The sequence below is a fragment of the Suillus clintonianus genome (genome assembly GCF_016758775.1).
Source record: "Suillus clintonianus strain FC179 chromosome Unknown DEU56scaffold_18, whole genome shotgun sequence".
Taxonomy (NCBI): Eukaryota; Fungi; Basidiomycota; class Agaricomycetes; order Boletales; family Suillaceae; genus Suillus; species Suillus clintonianus.
Window position 1 is genome coordinate 428,570 of NW_024539242.1, and position 15,209 is coordinate 443,778.

General features: G+C 47.7%; 2 protein-coding genes across 2 annotated transcripts; both read right to left on the bottom strand.

Annotated features, from left to right (window-relative positions):
* Positions 1 to 4,521: 4,521 nt before the first annotated feature.
* Positions 4,522 to 4,947, bottom strand: DEU56DRAFT_732233 (uncharacterized protein; the record flags this gene model as incomplete). Its single annotated transcript, XM_041348259.1, has 1 exon — positions 4,522 to 4,947. A coding segment is annotated over one exon (426 nt), but the record flags the coding sequence as incomplete, so codon positions are not given.
* A 6,076-nt stretch (positions 4,948 to 11,023) lies between these two features.
* Positions 11,024 to 13,372, bottom strand: DEU56DRAFT_934815 (uncharacterized protein; the record flags this gene model as incomplete). Its single annotated transcript, XM_041358776.1, has 4 exons — positions 11,024 to 12,264; positions 12,310 to 12,591; positions 12,694 to 13,199; positions 13,257 to 13,372. The coding sequence occupies 4 exons, from the start codon at positions 13,370 to 13,372 to the stop codon at positions 11,024 to 11,026; spliced, it is 2,145 nt and encodes a 714-aa protein (XP_041211075.1).
* Between the last annotated feature and the right edge of the window lie 1,837 nt (positions 13,373 to 15,209).

Here is a 15,209-nt window from a genome sequence, read left to right on the forward strand (position 1 = left end):
TGTTTGCTTGTCCCGAATATCCCCCATCGTCTTCTAACTCTCAAGTGCTGCACGAAGTTGCACTCATCTGTTACCTTCGCTGTTCACGCGATGTTCTGTTTTGACTGATTTCCCGTTGCCCAACAGCACATTGATGTCTTCGTGTACGAGATGGGGCTACAAGAGCGAGACTTGACGAAGCGGGCGAAGATTGACTTCCTTAGGTTGGCGCCAGCTGAATGGACCTGTGTTGGAAAATTCGCTGATTTATTGTCTGTAAGTTACCTTCGTCATTTGATATACAGTGGCTCAAAAAAGTGTCCGGATGTTTGTGTGATTTTGAGTAATTGGATCATAGCAAGCCAGCACCTAAATAGAACATATTGGTATAGGGACATGTCTGAAAGCCCTACATCATGGCTCAAATCTGAGCCATGTATCGTGGGAACAAACCCTTATATGGGCAACATATGGTAATTCTATTCTTATGACTCATTCAGACACTTTTTTGACTTTATATTAAAATCACAAAATGAGACCATTCATACATAATAATCTTAATGAAAGTGGTACCATAATCATAATATGGTCTTATTTTAATATTATTTGAATATATAAACCCACATAAGATCATGAAATTTTACATACCCATCATGAAGCCCATCTCCTCTGCTCAAAAGGGTAATATCCTTGTTCTCTCTACCTCTGGTTTATCCATCAGGAACATTGCTTCCAAAACTGGTCTTGGCAAGTCTACTATTGCTACAGTTATAAAGCAGAACATACCAGATAAAGAAAATGTCAAAATGGAATGTCCTCCTAAGCTTACCCCACAGAACAAAAGAGCTGTTTTTCATCAAATTCTGTCTGGCAAGGCTTCAAATGCTGTACAAGCCACCAAGTTCATCAATTCCATTATCTCTACTCCTGTCTCCACCCAAACAGTCAGAAACACCCTTAAGGCAGCCAATCTCAAGGCTGTAACCAGGACAGAAAAAACCTCTTCTCTCAGCAGCTCATAGGAAGAGAAGATTGGCCTTTGTTTTAAAGCACCAACATTGGACTGTGGAAGACTGGAAGAAGGTTATTTGTTCAGATGAAACAAAAATCAATAGAATGGGGTCAGATGGTCAGGAATATGTGTGGAAAAAGGCAGGAGAACCCCTAGGAGACAGAGAAGTTAAGGGTACACTGAAGTTTGGAGGAGGTAGTATGATGGTATGGGGCTGCATAAGGTGGAATGGTGTTGGGATTCTCTGTGAGGTGGAGGGAAGGATGAATGCAGAGCAGTACATCTCCATCCTAGAAGAGTGTCTACTCAAAAGCATGCAGGAGTCAGGAATTGATGAAGAAGACATTATCTTTCAACAAGATAATGACCCCAAGCATACCTCAAAGCTGGCCACAAAATGGTTTGAAGACCATGACATCAATGTTTTAATATGGCCAGCACAGTCCCCAGACCTCAATCCCATTGAACATCTCTGGGAATTACTCAAGAGACTACTTGCTGCCTATCAAGATCCTCCAAAGGGGCTATTTGAACTATGGGAGAGAGTTGCAGTAGAATGGGCAAAAATTGCCAAGGAGGAGTGTCAGAAATTGATAGAAAGTATGCCTAGAAGGGTTGCAGCAGTTATTAAAGCCAAGGGGGGTAACACAAAGTACTAGAATTATACAATAAGATTGGTTTAACACAAAGTCAAATAAGTGTCTGAATGAGTCATAAGAATAAAATTATTATATCTTGCCCATATAAGGGTTTGTTCCCACGATACATAGCTCAGATTCGAGCCATGATGTAGGGCTTTCAGACATGTCCCTATACTAATATGTTATATTTGAGTGCTGGCTTGCTATGATCCAATTACTCAGAATTGCACAAACATCCGGACACTTTTTTGAGCCACTGTAATGCTGTTGTTGATTTGATATTTCAGTATGTGGATGTGGCTCAGCAGGCGTTCTCGTCCGAATCGAGTACTACATTACATCTTGCAATCCCTGCACTGGAGACTCTCCATAGAGCTTGGTCTTCATGTGCAGGACGGTCAAAATATGCACGTTTTGCACCTGCATTGCTCTCTGCTGCACAAAAGCTCGACGAATATTATGAGAAGACCACTGGCTCACTGGCCTATGTCATGACCATGTGTACGTGCTGACTGTTTCATGTTCCATATGTCTCCAATGTTAATGTTGCATGCAGTGCTTGATCCGATAGGTAAAATGTTGTATTTCAAGAAGAATTGGCTGAAAAATTTGCAAGATGATGTTCTTAATTGTGCCGAACGAGTGGTATGTCTGACCGAAATATTCACCAGCTCACATTCACTTACAAACCATATAGTTTGAGGCTCGCTATCGTGAATTGGGCCAAGCAGCATCCACGTCGCAACCATCACTGGCCAAGAAAGGGAAGGCTAGTGGGCTTAAGAAGTTTATTCACGAGACACAAAGCTCCGAAGAAGACGACGACGACGACGAGACTGTTGTCACTTATACAGATCCATCTAGACCATGGTATGCGAGTTTCAAAAACTATATTGATGCTGTAGAGACAAAACCTCCACCGGGAATGAGTGCAATCCAATGGTGGGGAGTAAGTACACAACTGAGTCCATCTCTTCTCGCTACTGACTGGTTCTTTGTTGTAGATTAACAGACACAGATATGGGGCAGTATGGACCTCAATTGCTTGTGACTACCTGTCAATTATGGCATCGTCAGTTTCAAGTGAGCGCGCGTTCTCACAGGGCGGTATCACTATCAGCAAGCGCCGAAACTGTCTCAAGGGTGACATCGTTGAGGCACTTCAGTGTGTCAAATGTGCCCTCCGCCACGATATACTCTTCCGTGAGCCTGGACCGTCATCATCAACTGAGGAAGCTCTCGAGGACTTGGATATTGAGTCAGACACTAATGACTCCGAGAAGCTGAGTGATGCTGAGGATGAAGGTTGGGACACTCTTCTGGAGGGAGATGAGGATCTCATAGAATCAGACAGCGACTTCGTGTAAATAGTATGTCATCCTTGTCTGAACCATTTTTCTGTTTTCAGTGCTTGGGCCGTGGCTCAGGCCGAGCCAGGCCAAAGCCAAGCCGTCATTGACGGCTTTGGCCTGGCCCACAGTTCTTCAAAGCCAAAGCCGTCTGAAGCCAGGCCGAAGCCGCGGCTTTCAGGCCAAGCCGGGCCATGCACATCACTATTTGGCACACTGATCAGCGTCACTGGCAGGAAGGCAAACTTGCACAAATTTTGACCTCGGAAGTGCTTGGAACATTAGTTCTGACAGATAACTAGCTAAAATGACAACATCTGAGGTTGATTTGTCAGACTACTGATGGCACAAGTGAGGAATATGTTATCCGGCATGACAATCTGCCACACACTGGTCCGAAACGAATTATTTTCCAGCAGGTGCAAAATAATTCAAATTAAACTGCATATACCAAATTGAGCTCATCGTTTATCACACCCATCAGTAGTTCATCGTCCAAGCTTGTATATGGCTGGTAAATCCAAGAACCCCAAGATCTCACTACCAGAAATTCCATGGAGCGAGGATGACCATTCACGAGTGTGGAAACTCATTGTGGAACTCAGTCAAAAAGCGAATTACAAGGTGTTGTTTGGAAAGAAAGACCAACATGAGGTGAGTAATACTAAGCTTTCATCAGTAAAACACCTGGTTCCTTACCTTCCTTATATTCAACTTTTCTTGTCCAAAAAGCACAAAAAAGCAAGAGTGAAAATAAGTAGATAGCCATTTTGAAAAAGGCCACTCATTGTCTGGAATTCTACTTTCTTTTCACTTGTCTTCCTTTTCGGTATGCAAAGCAAATTTTCATTTAATGACAAGCACACTGAAAGTAGCGGAAAAGCACAAGAAAGTGGACCATTTGGGTGAAAAATGCCTTTAACTGTTCGGCACTCTATCCCACCTGAAATCGCTCTCCCACACCCACTACGCTTTTGGCAAAGGTACACATTCCCCCCTGGTGGGATTATCACGCCTCTTGGTCTTGCCATCAGACATTCACTGATGAAATGGTATTGGTATATAAAGAATTATATTGAGTAAAATCCATGCAACAAGTGCAACAATATTTGATATGTCAAATTATTTAGTCTTACATTGTAGGATAGGCATGGCAGAACTTGCCAAATATACAAGGAGAATTCACTTGTTAAGGCGTCATCAAAGGAACATAGATTGCTAATGTAAATCTAGCGTTACAATTGTGACACATACATGGACTGCGCTCCCTCTAATTATAATGGATGCTTGCCCTGACGAAAATTAAGGGGTCAACATGCAGAAATATAGTGTAGTAAAAGCAGTTAGAGAGCGGGCGGAGGTACTATACACCTGAAATAATGCAAAACGATGAGGCTAAAAAACAAGTGGCAAGACACAAATGTCGACAGCAAAGAGCAAACTTGAAGCAGTGCACGAGAGTGACGAAGACAGCCTCGAAGACACTTCAGGCGAAATCTGGACGGGGTTCAGAGCAGAGAAAAGGAGTATAATGAAGTGGTTACCAGCAGGAGTAGCAGCGTGTGGACGTGGTGCCATCAAATTCTGCAAAAAGCACGTACAATTCAGTAAAAATGCAAAGGAAAATAGTTAGCACATAGATACACAGCAAGGCGTGTTCATCTTCGGACTTGTCATCTGTGACAGTTGAGTCCACGGGCCAGACATTTTCCTTCCATGCTGAACGTGCGATCTCTGTCAAAGACATTACCAAGGCCGCTCCCATCTTCTTGATGGACCTGGCATAATTCTTTGTCTTCTTTGCACACCTATCGCGTGAGAACAGAAAAGGGATGTTGGTCTCCTTTCCAGTGACCTTGTTGAGGACTTTTGGCAGCTTAACACTGATCTTGGTGGATAATGTTGCAGCTAAAATATCCTCAGCCTTGATATCACCCACAGCGATCATTTCAACAGCGCGCTCAAGCTGCAGAGGCCGAAGTCAACAGTCATTCACAGCAGAAAAACTGAAGTCTTACAGCTGTGGCACAAAGTGAGAAGGCACCTACCATTCTACTTGTTGCTAAGGTGTGAGTCTTTAGTGCAGGGATGTTGGCATGGCCACTGATGGAGGCAATGTGCCCCTTTCTGAAGAGTTGAAGCATGAAGGTGGAATGGTACACTCCAAGGGGATCACATAGGTCCATGTCTGCGAAGAGGAAGGCGTATTCCTTCAAGAGGGGGCGTGAGAGAACCTGTGGGTCACAGTCTTGGTTGGTTAGCAAGAAATAGATGACGAGTGCAATGGCTGTTGAGCCGAAGGTGCTACACCATTCAGAGAGGCATTGAATGGTCTAGTTAATGTGCGGTCAAAATACAAGTAAGGTGTGAAAGAAGTAAAAAAACTTGCAAGCGAGAATATGACACCATTCTGAGCCACTTTAAGGCTGAGCTCTGGGTACACTGCATCAAATATAATTTGAATGTGCTCGAGTAACTTCACATTTGTGATGGTCCAAACAAGGTCGTCTTCGAGACTCCCCATCCACAAGATCACAGTCAGGCAGAATTTCTTGGCCCAGCACTGGTCTGCCTGGACTGGCGCAGGTAGGTCGGTGGTCCGGTAATACGCTCGGGGCTTTACTGATTTTGCAGGTGTGTCAAATTGGACTCCAGGCTGGGCCTGTGCAGGAGTAGCACTGATTGGCGCTGTGATCGGTTCTGTCTTCACCCTCTTGGCTGCTGGAGTGTTCGTGTCTACAGTTTTACGGATGTCTACAAATACATGAGTCAGTGGGGATTCATACTGGGGGTCAAGTTCTCACCAAATTTGTAGTGCGGCAAGCATTATCTGGCTTTGACAGCATTCTCATGAGGACTCCTGTGTCAGCACTGGCAGGACCTTGCTTGACCACAGGTTGGGATGTCGTCAGCTTGAGGTCTGATTGGTGTGGATCAACATCCATCAAAAAGTTGTCACCATCAATATCCGATAGGAGGTCGTAATCACTTCCAGCAGCGCTGACATCTTTGAATTTGCTAGCAGATAAAACCTCCAGGATTTCATCTGCCTTCCTTTTGGGGACAGGCTCAGGGTGAGGCACTGGCCGTGCCTCACTACTCTGAGTGAATGGAGCCCTAGTAGGCCCATCATCATATAGACTATCGTCTGAGTCATTGAGCGTGAGTGCGATGGTAGTCTGTAACAATAAATCAGTAGTGTGAAATAAAAAATAAATAAAAAATCACCATGGCCTCCCTGCCTTTCTTGTCCATTGACTGAGCAACCTGGCATTCCAAAGAACCATCCTCTGGCTCTTCATCATCAAAGCCTCCAACAAGGACACCGCTAGATTTCCCACCAGTCCCGGCCGAGGTAGCGCTCTCGATAGTGACTTGGGAAGTCTCTGTGAGGTGTGTGAAGACAGTGGAAGGGGGAACTGAGTTGGAGGTCTGAGTTGCCGCCGGCGTGTGAGGCTTTGAGGGTTTGTCAACACTGTTAAGACCGTGCTTGAGAGGCGGATCTGGAGGGCTTGGCTTCAGCTCGTGCGCTGTGCCCCTTACCCGAGTATTTGCCCTTAACTTCGGACATAGGTTTATGGGTCCGGACCGGCGGGTTTAGCTTAGTCCAGGTGTCGGAGGAATAGAGGTGGACTACCGTAGACGGATCTACAGTAGAAACTAACGGAGGTAGACTACCCAAGGGTAGAGCCAGATATATAGTCGTACGGGGAATCAATCCCTTAGACACGAAGAGGGACAGAGGATAGAATGGGCAGAGTCTAAGATGATATTCGAACTGGGGGAACTACTATGGATGTACAAGGTATTATATATTATGGACATCTGCGACGGGGACGGAGACAGCGGAGATCCGGGTCAAAGGGAGGAACATATGGAAAGGCTAAACTGACAGGCATAAGGAAAATACTACGGGAACGATCGAGGAATGGAATGGAGATGAAGGGTTGAGTGGATCCGGGCCTAGGGGTTATGATCTAGAATGTAACCGAACATTTACTGTCAAGCGGATCCGGCATATAGGGGTTTAGACAAAGGGAAAATACTAATGGGGTAAGAAGCACAATCGAGATAAGGGACGGGCCCGAAGAACCGGCCGTTAGATTAAATCGGAGATGGGGTTCAGGAACGCGGGATATGACAGTATCCCCCCATTAGGGGCGAGCCCACGAGGCCGGGTCCGGGTATCCGATCCGATGATATGAACGCGAGATGATGGGTGGAGCCCAGGGAAAATGTTATAGAGGCCAGAATTTTCCGGCCAGGTCGATCATTCTTTTCACCCTGTTACCAACCTCTCAAATTCTACTATGTCTGGCAGCAAACCCCCTGGTAAGCCGTCTGCCAAAGATGCACTTGCTGAAATGGTGGCCCAGATGGCCGCACTTGAGGAACTCGTCCGGAGGGAGGAAGAACAAGAAGAATGCAAACATCAACAGGAGGCGGAGAGGATCCGTTTAGAGGCAGTGGAGAAAAAGGTGGAGGAGGCATTGAGAATGGAGGTGGAGAAACAGAGGGAGCTGGTGGAGGTGCGCAAGAGATTGCTAGCAGCAGAGAAGGCTCGAAAGGAAGCAGACCCGGCGGGTCCGGAGCCGGGCGAAATTTTCCAATCCTCTGTAAATACAAATGTAATGTACCTACAATGCTGCAAAGGGGCCCGGCTTGTCCAGATATGCTGAATGGAAGTCGGCTATGAGCTCGGGTGCATTCCCAAGCTCAGTAGCAAGGAGCCACGAGGTTTCTTCATCTGTCCCTTGATAGCCCGCCCACCGGACGAGGTAAAGTAGTTGACAGTGTCGTCTTTGGCAGTCGATTTTAGTGTCTAGGATTTCCACAATTTCATACTCAGGTTCTCCATCGACTGTCACAGGCGGAGGGGGAGGTTGGATATGGTTGGGAATGGTGTTTGGTGTAGCAGGCTCTAACTGGGAGACGTGGAAAACTGGGTGTACAGATCACATAGCATCGGGGAGTCAGATGGTGAACGAATGGGATCCGGGGCAGGCAATGATGTTGAATGGTCCCAAATGCTTTTCTGATAGTTTCTTTGATGGATGGGTGGACCTGAAATATTTTGCTTTAACAAAGACTTGTTCACCAACCTTGAAATCTGGTGCGGGTTTTCGTCTTGCATTGGCTGGTCCCTGATATCTGTCTTGTGCATGCGACATCTCGTCACGGAGGAATTGGTGAAGCTCGTCGAGGTCTATTGCATACTCCCAGGCCCGGGCGGAGGAGAGGTCTCATTCCGGGTGTATTGAGATGTTTGGATGATAACACTTGTTGGCGAAGAACAGTGATACTCTGGTAGTAGCACTAGGAGCGTTGTTGTATGCAAACTCCGCCAAGGGTAAGAGTTCAGACCAGTTATCCTGCTGATAATTGCAGTAGATGCGTAGGTACTGTTCTAGAGTCTGATTGGCACGCTCGGTCTGTCCATCACCTTCCGGGTGGTATCGGGAGGTAAAGTGAAGGGTCATGTCGAGGGCTTTGCCAAGGGAGCGGAAGAAATGGGATATGAACTCCGTACCTTGATCGGACGTGACATGGGATGGAACTCCGTGCTTAGAAAACACATGGAGGAGAAATAGTTGAGCGAGGTACGGGGAAGTTATGGTGTTGTAGGTAGGGATGAATATGCTTTGCTTGGATAAGCGATCTATAACTACTAGGATAGCGGTGAAGCCAGAGGAAGATGGAAGTTGTTCGGTAAAATCCATGGATATGGAATTCCACGGCTTCTCAGGGATGGGGAGTTGTTTGAGTAGGCCGTCGGGTTTGTGTCTCGGGACTTTAGCTCGAGAACACGTAGTGCAGGACTTAACATAGTCTTTGACATAAGTTCGTATTCCCGGCCAAGTGTATTCCCGGCGGATTAGGGTCCGGTTCTGACTGAAATGACCTAATAGGGGGTGACCATGGGTGTTCTGTAGGACATGTAAACGGAGGTCATTGGACTCCGGAACATAGATGCGGTTATCGCAGCGGAGGTATCCACTGTTATCTACGGTCCATCTTGGGTCCAAGGATACAAGGAGATGGGTACAGGCGATAGGGTCATTTGGGAGGGCGGATAGTATATCATTGGACAGTAGCTCAAGGTCCATTAGAATGGTCACACCAAGAACCGGAGTGGCTAATGTGGTGGCTCGTAGGGATGAAGCGAGCTGTTCTGTGGCAAACACAGGGCGGAAATTATGTGGATTAACTTGCGCGTAGTCCTTATCCCCCTCTTTGGGGTGGACGTCCCAATGACGAGTAAGGGAATCAGGTTTTGCACCAAGTTTTCCAGGACGGAAGCGGATGATGAGGTTGAATTGGTGGAGGAATTCCGACCAGCGGGCTTGGCGGCGGGAAAGGAGTTTTGTAGTGGCGAAGTATTCGAGATTTTTGTGGTCTGTGACAACGTCTACCGGGTCGGCAGACCCTTCGAGGTAATGCCACCAAGAGCGAAAAGCTTCGTAGATAGCGAGGAGCTCTTTATCATGGGTGTCATAATTAAGCTCCGGGGCCGTGAGGGTCCTGGAGTAAAATGCTACCGGACGGAGTTCACTGTCCGGGCAGATGGTTGAGAGTATACCGGCAACGGCGTAATCAGAGGCATCTGTTTCCACCACAATAGGAACATCGGGCATCCAGTGGGTAAGGACCGGAGCCGAAGTGAAGGCAGTTTTTAGAGACTCAAAAGCAAGGTGACATTTGTCAGTGAAATCCCAAGGGGCATCCTTGCGAGTGAGGCGGGTGAGGGGTACAACAATGTCAGAGTAGTTAAAGATAAACCTCCGGTAGAAGTTGGCAAACCTGAGGAAGGATTGAATATCCTTTACCTTCCGGGGCTCCGGCCAGTCAATGATGGATTGGATTTTTTCAGATGACATGGTCAGGCCAGTGGGGGAAAGTAAGTAGCCGAGGTATTCTACCGAGTTGAAGTGGAATTCACACTTTTCCAGTTTGGCATATAGGCGATGCTTTCAGAGCCGGCACAAAACTTCGAGGACATGTTGTGTATGGGATGCGAGGTTGAGGGAGTAGATGAGGATGTCATCAAGGTACACAATGACACAGATGTCTAACATATCTGCAAAGATGCTATTGACAAACCGCTGGAAAGCCACTGGGGCATTAGTGAGTCCCTCGGGCATAACCAACCACTCATAGGACCTGTAGTGGGTCCTGAAGGCTGTCTTCCATTTGCCACCTTCCGCCATGCGGATGAGGTGATAGGCGGAGCGGAGGTCTATTTTGATGTAAACCTTTGCATGGCTCGGAGAGTCCAGAAGGTCAGCGATGAGGGGGAGTGGGTAGCGGTCTTTTTTCGTGATTTTGTTGAGGCCTCGGAAATCCACACAGAGCCTAAGGGACCCATCCTTCTTTTTGACGAAAAGGACTGGGGCTCCATGCGGGGAGGAAGAGGAGCGGAGGAGACCAGTCGCAATGTTTTCGTCAAGAAACTTGTGTAGAGCTGCAAGCTCAACCGGGGAAAGGGAATATATGGTACCAATAGGCGGGGCGGAACCTTCCTCCAATTTGGTCTTAAGATCGTATGGTCTGTGAGGGGGAAGTTGACTAGCTTTGCCTTTGTCAAAGACATCCGCAAATTCATGGTATTCCACCGGGATCCCCGACAAATCAGGTTGATCCGAGGAAAGTGTGGCAGAGCGGAAAATGGCACCAGTGGGTCGGAGGAAGATACTGAACTGAACCGAGTCCACTAGCTTACAGGCCCTACAAAAGGCTACTGCATTGACTAGGGAGATATTAGGTTCGGTTTTATCAGTGGAGGTGCTTGGTGTAGTCGGGAAAGGTTTGTCCGCCGGAGGCAGGGGAATAGGGGACAATCAACCCGCCCCACTGAGAGTGGAGTTTGAAAAAAGAGCGGTGAGGCAAGAGTATGATTTGAACAATGAGCGTGGATGTACATACTACTAGTAGTACACAATATTATGGCGGGTTGAGTCCTCCAGAGTCCACGAGTCCAGGTGTGCAATATTACAGTCAAAAAGTTAAATGAATTCTAATGCTAATGAGCGAGTGAGTGATAGCTAACGAACACCGTGGGATTCTTTTCGCAGTTCCTTTTTTTGCAGCGCGAAAGGTTGTAGGCGGTGTGGTGTATGGTTGTCCGCCGAGCCAATAACAACATCTCCGAGTCGTGAAGTGGAAGCAAGTGCTGATGGCGAGGGTGGTAATGAAATTGGTAGTAATAGTGGGGTATTGGTGAGCCTACCACGGACTGCAGGACTCATGTGTGGTTCGAAGGGTGCCGAGTGAAACGAGATTGTGAGCAGCCGGCGAAAACAGTCAAGCATTGCATCCTCGAGTGCGAGGCATTCCTGGTAGATGATAGCCTGCTCATTTGAGAGAGTTGTACTAGGAATTTGTGCTGCCAGTGGACCAGGAGAAAATATTTGAATGGCGGGAATGTCAACATGATCTATGCATGGTGTGAGAATGACGGGGTCAAGTAGAAGTGATAGTCCGTCACTAGAGCCTGAGTCGAAGGATGGAGGGGGGATACCAATGTCATCTGAAAGATCACACATGATAGCATCTGAGTCGAGTGCAAAACCGTCATCGAGGAAAGAGTTCGAGTCGTGAAATTCAGTTTCTGGTGGAGTCTCAGCATGGAAATGAGTGCGTGGGATGTGGTTGCAAGTAGTACAGGGAAATTTGCATGTAGTTAGGCTGTTTCCGTCATCGGAAATGTGCAAACCACCAGTGTAGAGAGCTTCAAGTCCTGGTTGAGCATCAGGTTCATCGCTGTCGTGTGCTGACTCATCGTCGTCAAGCTCGTCATCATTATCCAAGTCATTGAGCATCTTTTTGGCATCAAAGAGCGGGGGAATCTCGTCTGCTGGTTCTGTAGGTACCATATCAGGCTTTTCGTCTGACAATCGACGCATATTTCGGTAGTAATCTGCGAGTTTTTGTCGGTCTTCCCGCGCTGTCAGAAAATCAGGTATAACACGAGTTATCATGAGGAGGACCCAGTAGTCAACATGTGGGAGTCGTCCAGAGTGCATATAGTGAGCGAAAAATTTCTTCTTCAGGCGGCAGTTAAAGGACTCGAGGTGGTTATTAGTGCGGATGACTTCTTGCATGGGAACTCCGAGACGTTCAGCAGCAACGAGAACACCACCCGGAGACCAGGACAGCCAAAAGGAACGAAGCTTGAGGTAATCGAAGAGATAGGCCAGCTTTGGATTTTTTTCTCGATACGTCATCATTCTGCCTGCTGAGTCCCTGAAAAAAGCCAACTCCTCATTATATGCGTGCACAGCCTCTTCATATTCAGTGATCTCCTTGAGCAGTCACATGAGAAGTTGACCAAGACGAGCTCGAATCTCTTGGCGTGCAGGTCCTTTCGGTGCAGGCTTTAGGTACCTGTTGAGACCATTTCGCCAAGATTGCCACATGTGAAAAAGACATAGAATAAGGTGAATTGATGGCCAGTGCTTCGTGAGAGCATATCGTTCTCGTATATCGTTGTCCGTGTTTCCAACAGCAATGTTGAACGGTTCGCCAGCATCGTTGAGGCCCATGGCTGCTTTCCACTTGTCAAGTACATCCTCGAGAATTTTCTGATCGTAGTCAGCATGGACAGCTTTTGCTTCTTTTCGCACAGTGAAGATTAAGAAGACAACAGGAATGCCGATATGATTATCGTCAATTACGAGAAGGATGAAAATGAGCACTCATGCAGTGCACACACCAAAAGTGCCATCCATTAGGACCTGATTATTGTGGCCGTACTTCCATGCCAATGCTCGTTGTTCGGGTGTAGAAAAGATGAGGATGCATCGATCAGTGACTCCGTCGACGTGGGCCTGATAAAACATGAGTGCGTGGGAGAGTGCAGGGTCGGGTGGGTGTGGGTCATTCGTACGAAACCATGAATCTAAATTTGCTTCTGCAGCTGATCGTTGGGGTATTCCAATCTCTCTCGCAATTGTTCGGTAAAGAGATGTCGAATCATGACTCGTAAGCATATAACGTGCATGGGTGTCACCAGCCAAATCACCCCATTTCTGTTTTGCAAAGCCACGACAATGTTCCTGCAGCTGCGTCAAAGGAGTATTCAGGCAAAGTAGAGCTAGTGCAAACTCTCGGAGGTCTGGATGGAGTGGAATACGAGGGTCGTGGTCCATCTCGAGCTCGGCTTCGCATGCCGAGGAGTGATCAAAGATGCCCGAGACCTCTTCGATGATGGCCAGAGAACTGTCTGCATATATTGATGTGTTAACTACGTGAGCCTCAATTGACTCGTATCATTACCTGACGTGCTTCGTTTGATCTGAAAGCCGAAGAGGGGGAATATCAGGGCCCGAGGTGACAATGCCACGACTCCTGGCAGCCTCCCAGAATACCGTGAATTGATTTAAAGTAGTCATTATTACAATATATAGAGCCGTGAGGGTATACAGATGGATGACAACGTGTTCCATTCTCTGCCACCAGCGCATCTCGCATTTCAAACTCCGCCTTTGGCGGGTCGAGTCCTAATTCCGGGAATAGGAGTCGGAGGGGGTATTGGCATTCTTTGCGGGATGGTACGGAATTCGATGCTGCCCTTAACCCAGTCAATCAACGGATTGTGTTGGGAGAGCCAGCTATATCCAAGAACGATCAAACATGATGAATCCAATGGAGTAACGTAAAACATTTCAGAGGTAACTACACTGGAGCCGAAGTGGATGGGTAGATCTATTGCTTCAGTAATAGTAGCATTAGAAGTACCATCAAATAACTGGAGCGGAAGCGGAGGGATTGCATAGGTAGGTAGGTTGTGCTTACGGACAAGGCCCGTTTCTATAAAGCAGTGTGAAGAGCCACAATCTACCAGAGCCGGAAAGGCAGGTATAGCGGAAAATGTCTGAATAGTGACATGGGGTTTTAATGAGGACGGACTAGAAAGAGCGACAGCGTTGAGGCGTAACTCCAATGCACGGGTTGAGTCAACACGACCCTCATCCCGTGCGGAGTCAGGAGGGTCACGGACTAGTTTTTTGCCTTAACAGCAGCCTCGGGAAGTCCTTCCAGGGCCACTGTAGTTGCACGGCCTTTGGCAGTGCGCGAGGTCAATTTGGAGCAGTCCCTGGCTGTATGGCCGGGTCCACAGAACAGGCAGAGCCTGTTGTCCATGCGCCGTTGTCTTTCCTCCGTGGTTAACTTTCCGTCTTTTCCCAACTTGGAGGTCAGGTCGGGGGTTTTTGCGGCGGAGGAAGTAGATGGGGCGGGTGGTTTTACAAACTTACCGCTGGACGTACTTGTCTGGTCGGAGGAAAAGGCAGTTTGCCTTGCAGGAGGGTTGGGGGTGGATGTGGATGCGGATGGTTTTTCTCGGGAAACTTCTCCCTTACGTTCCCAGTATCGGGTGTCGATAGTCTGGGCAAGGGTTCTGTATTCTGCGAGCATAGTAGGTTTCCCCTGGCGGCTGATTTCATCCTTGATGCGAGCTGGAAGCCCATTGTAGAACTGGCGGCGGAGTGCTCCGTTGCCCCAGCCACGGACTTGTGAAGCGAGTCATTGGAATTCAACAACATACTTATTGATGCGCTGTCCGTCGCGCAAGCAGAGTTGTTCGAGCTGCATTTCTGCATCTCCAATGGGGTCGTGGGGGCTGAAGTTGGTTTGGAGCTCGAGCATGAACTCGGAATAATTGTCCATCCAATCCGGACGGTCATTGACATCGTCGGATAGAAGGTCCGGCTCAAAATACTTGAGGGCCATTCCCTTTAAGTAAGATTGGGCAAAGTTGACTTTGGCCCGACCCGCGCTGAATGCACGGACCTTGTTCTGGAAATTGAGCTCACACTGCATGAAGAATGCGCGGAGCTTGCGGGGTTCGGTGCCGTCGAATGTGTCTGGCTCCCAGACCTTGATCTTGGATTCTTCCACAAGGGGTCTACGAGCGGTTTGGGTGAGGAAGTTGATTGCCTGTGAGAGGCGGAGAAAAACTCGTCCTTGTGGATTGAGGTCATCATCATCTTCATCCTCAGGCTCGTTAGGAGGGTTACCCCATGGGTCTCCTCCTCCGTCATCCGGTGGACCCCCACCTGGGGTGTCGTCACCATTGTCCGGGTCCACGTCAAAAGGTGGATTGGCAGCAGGTGTGCGTGTAGGAGTTTCCGGATGAGGGTGATTGAGGATGTCGGAGATACTACTGGTAGCACTGTGTGTGCTGGTACGACACTGAGAGAAGCTTACAAAAGTATTGACTACAGGTGT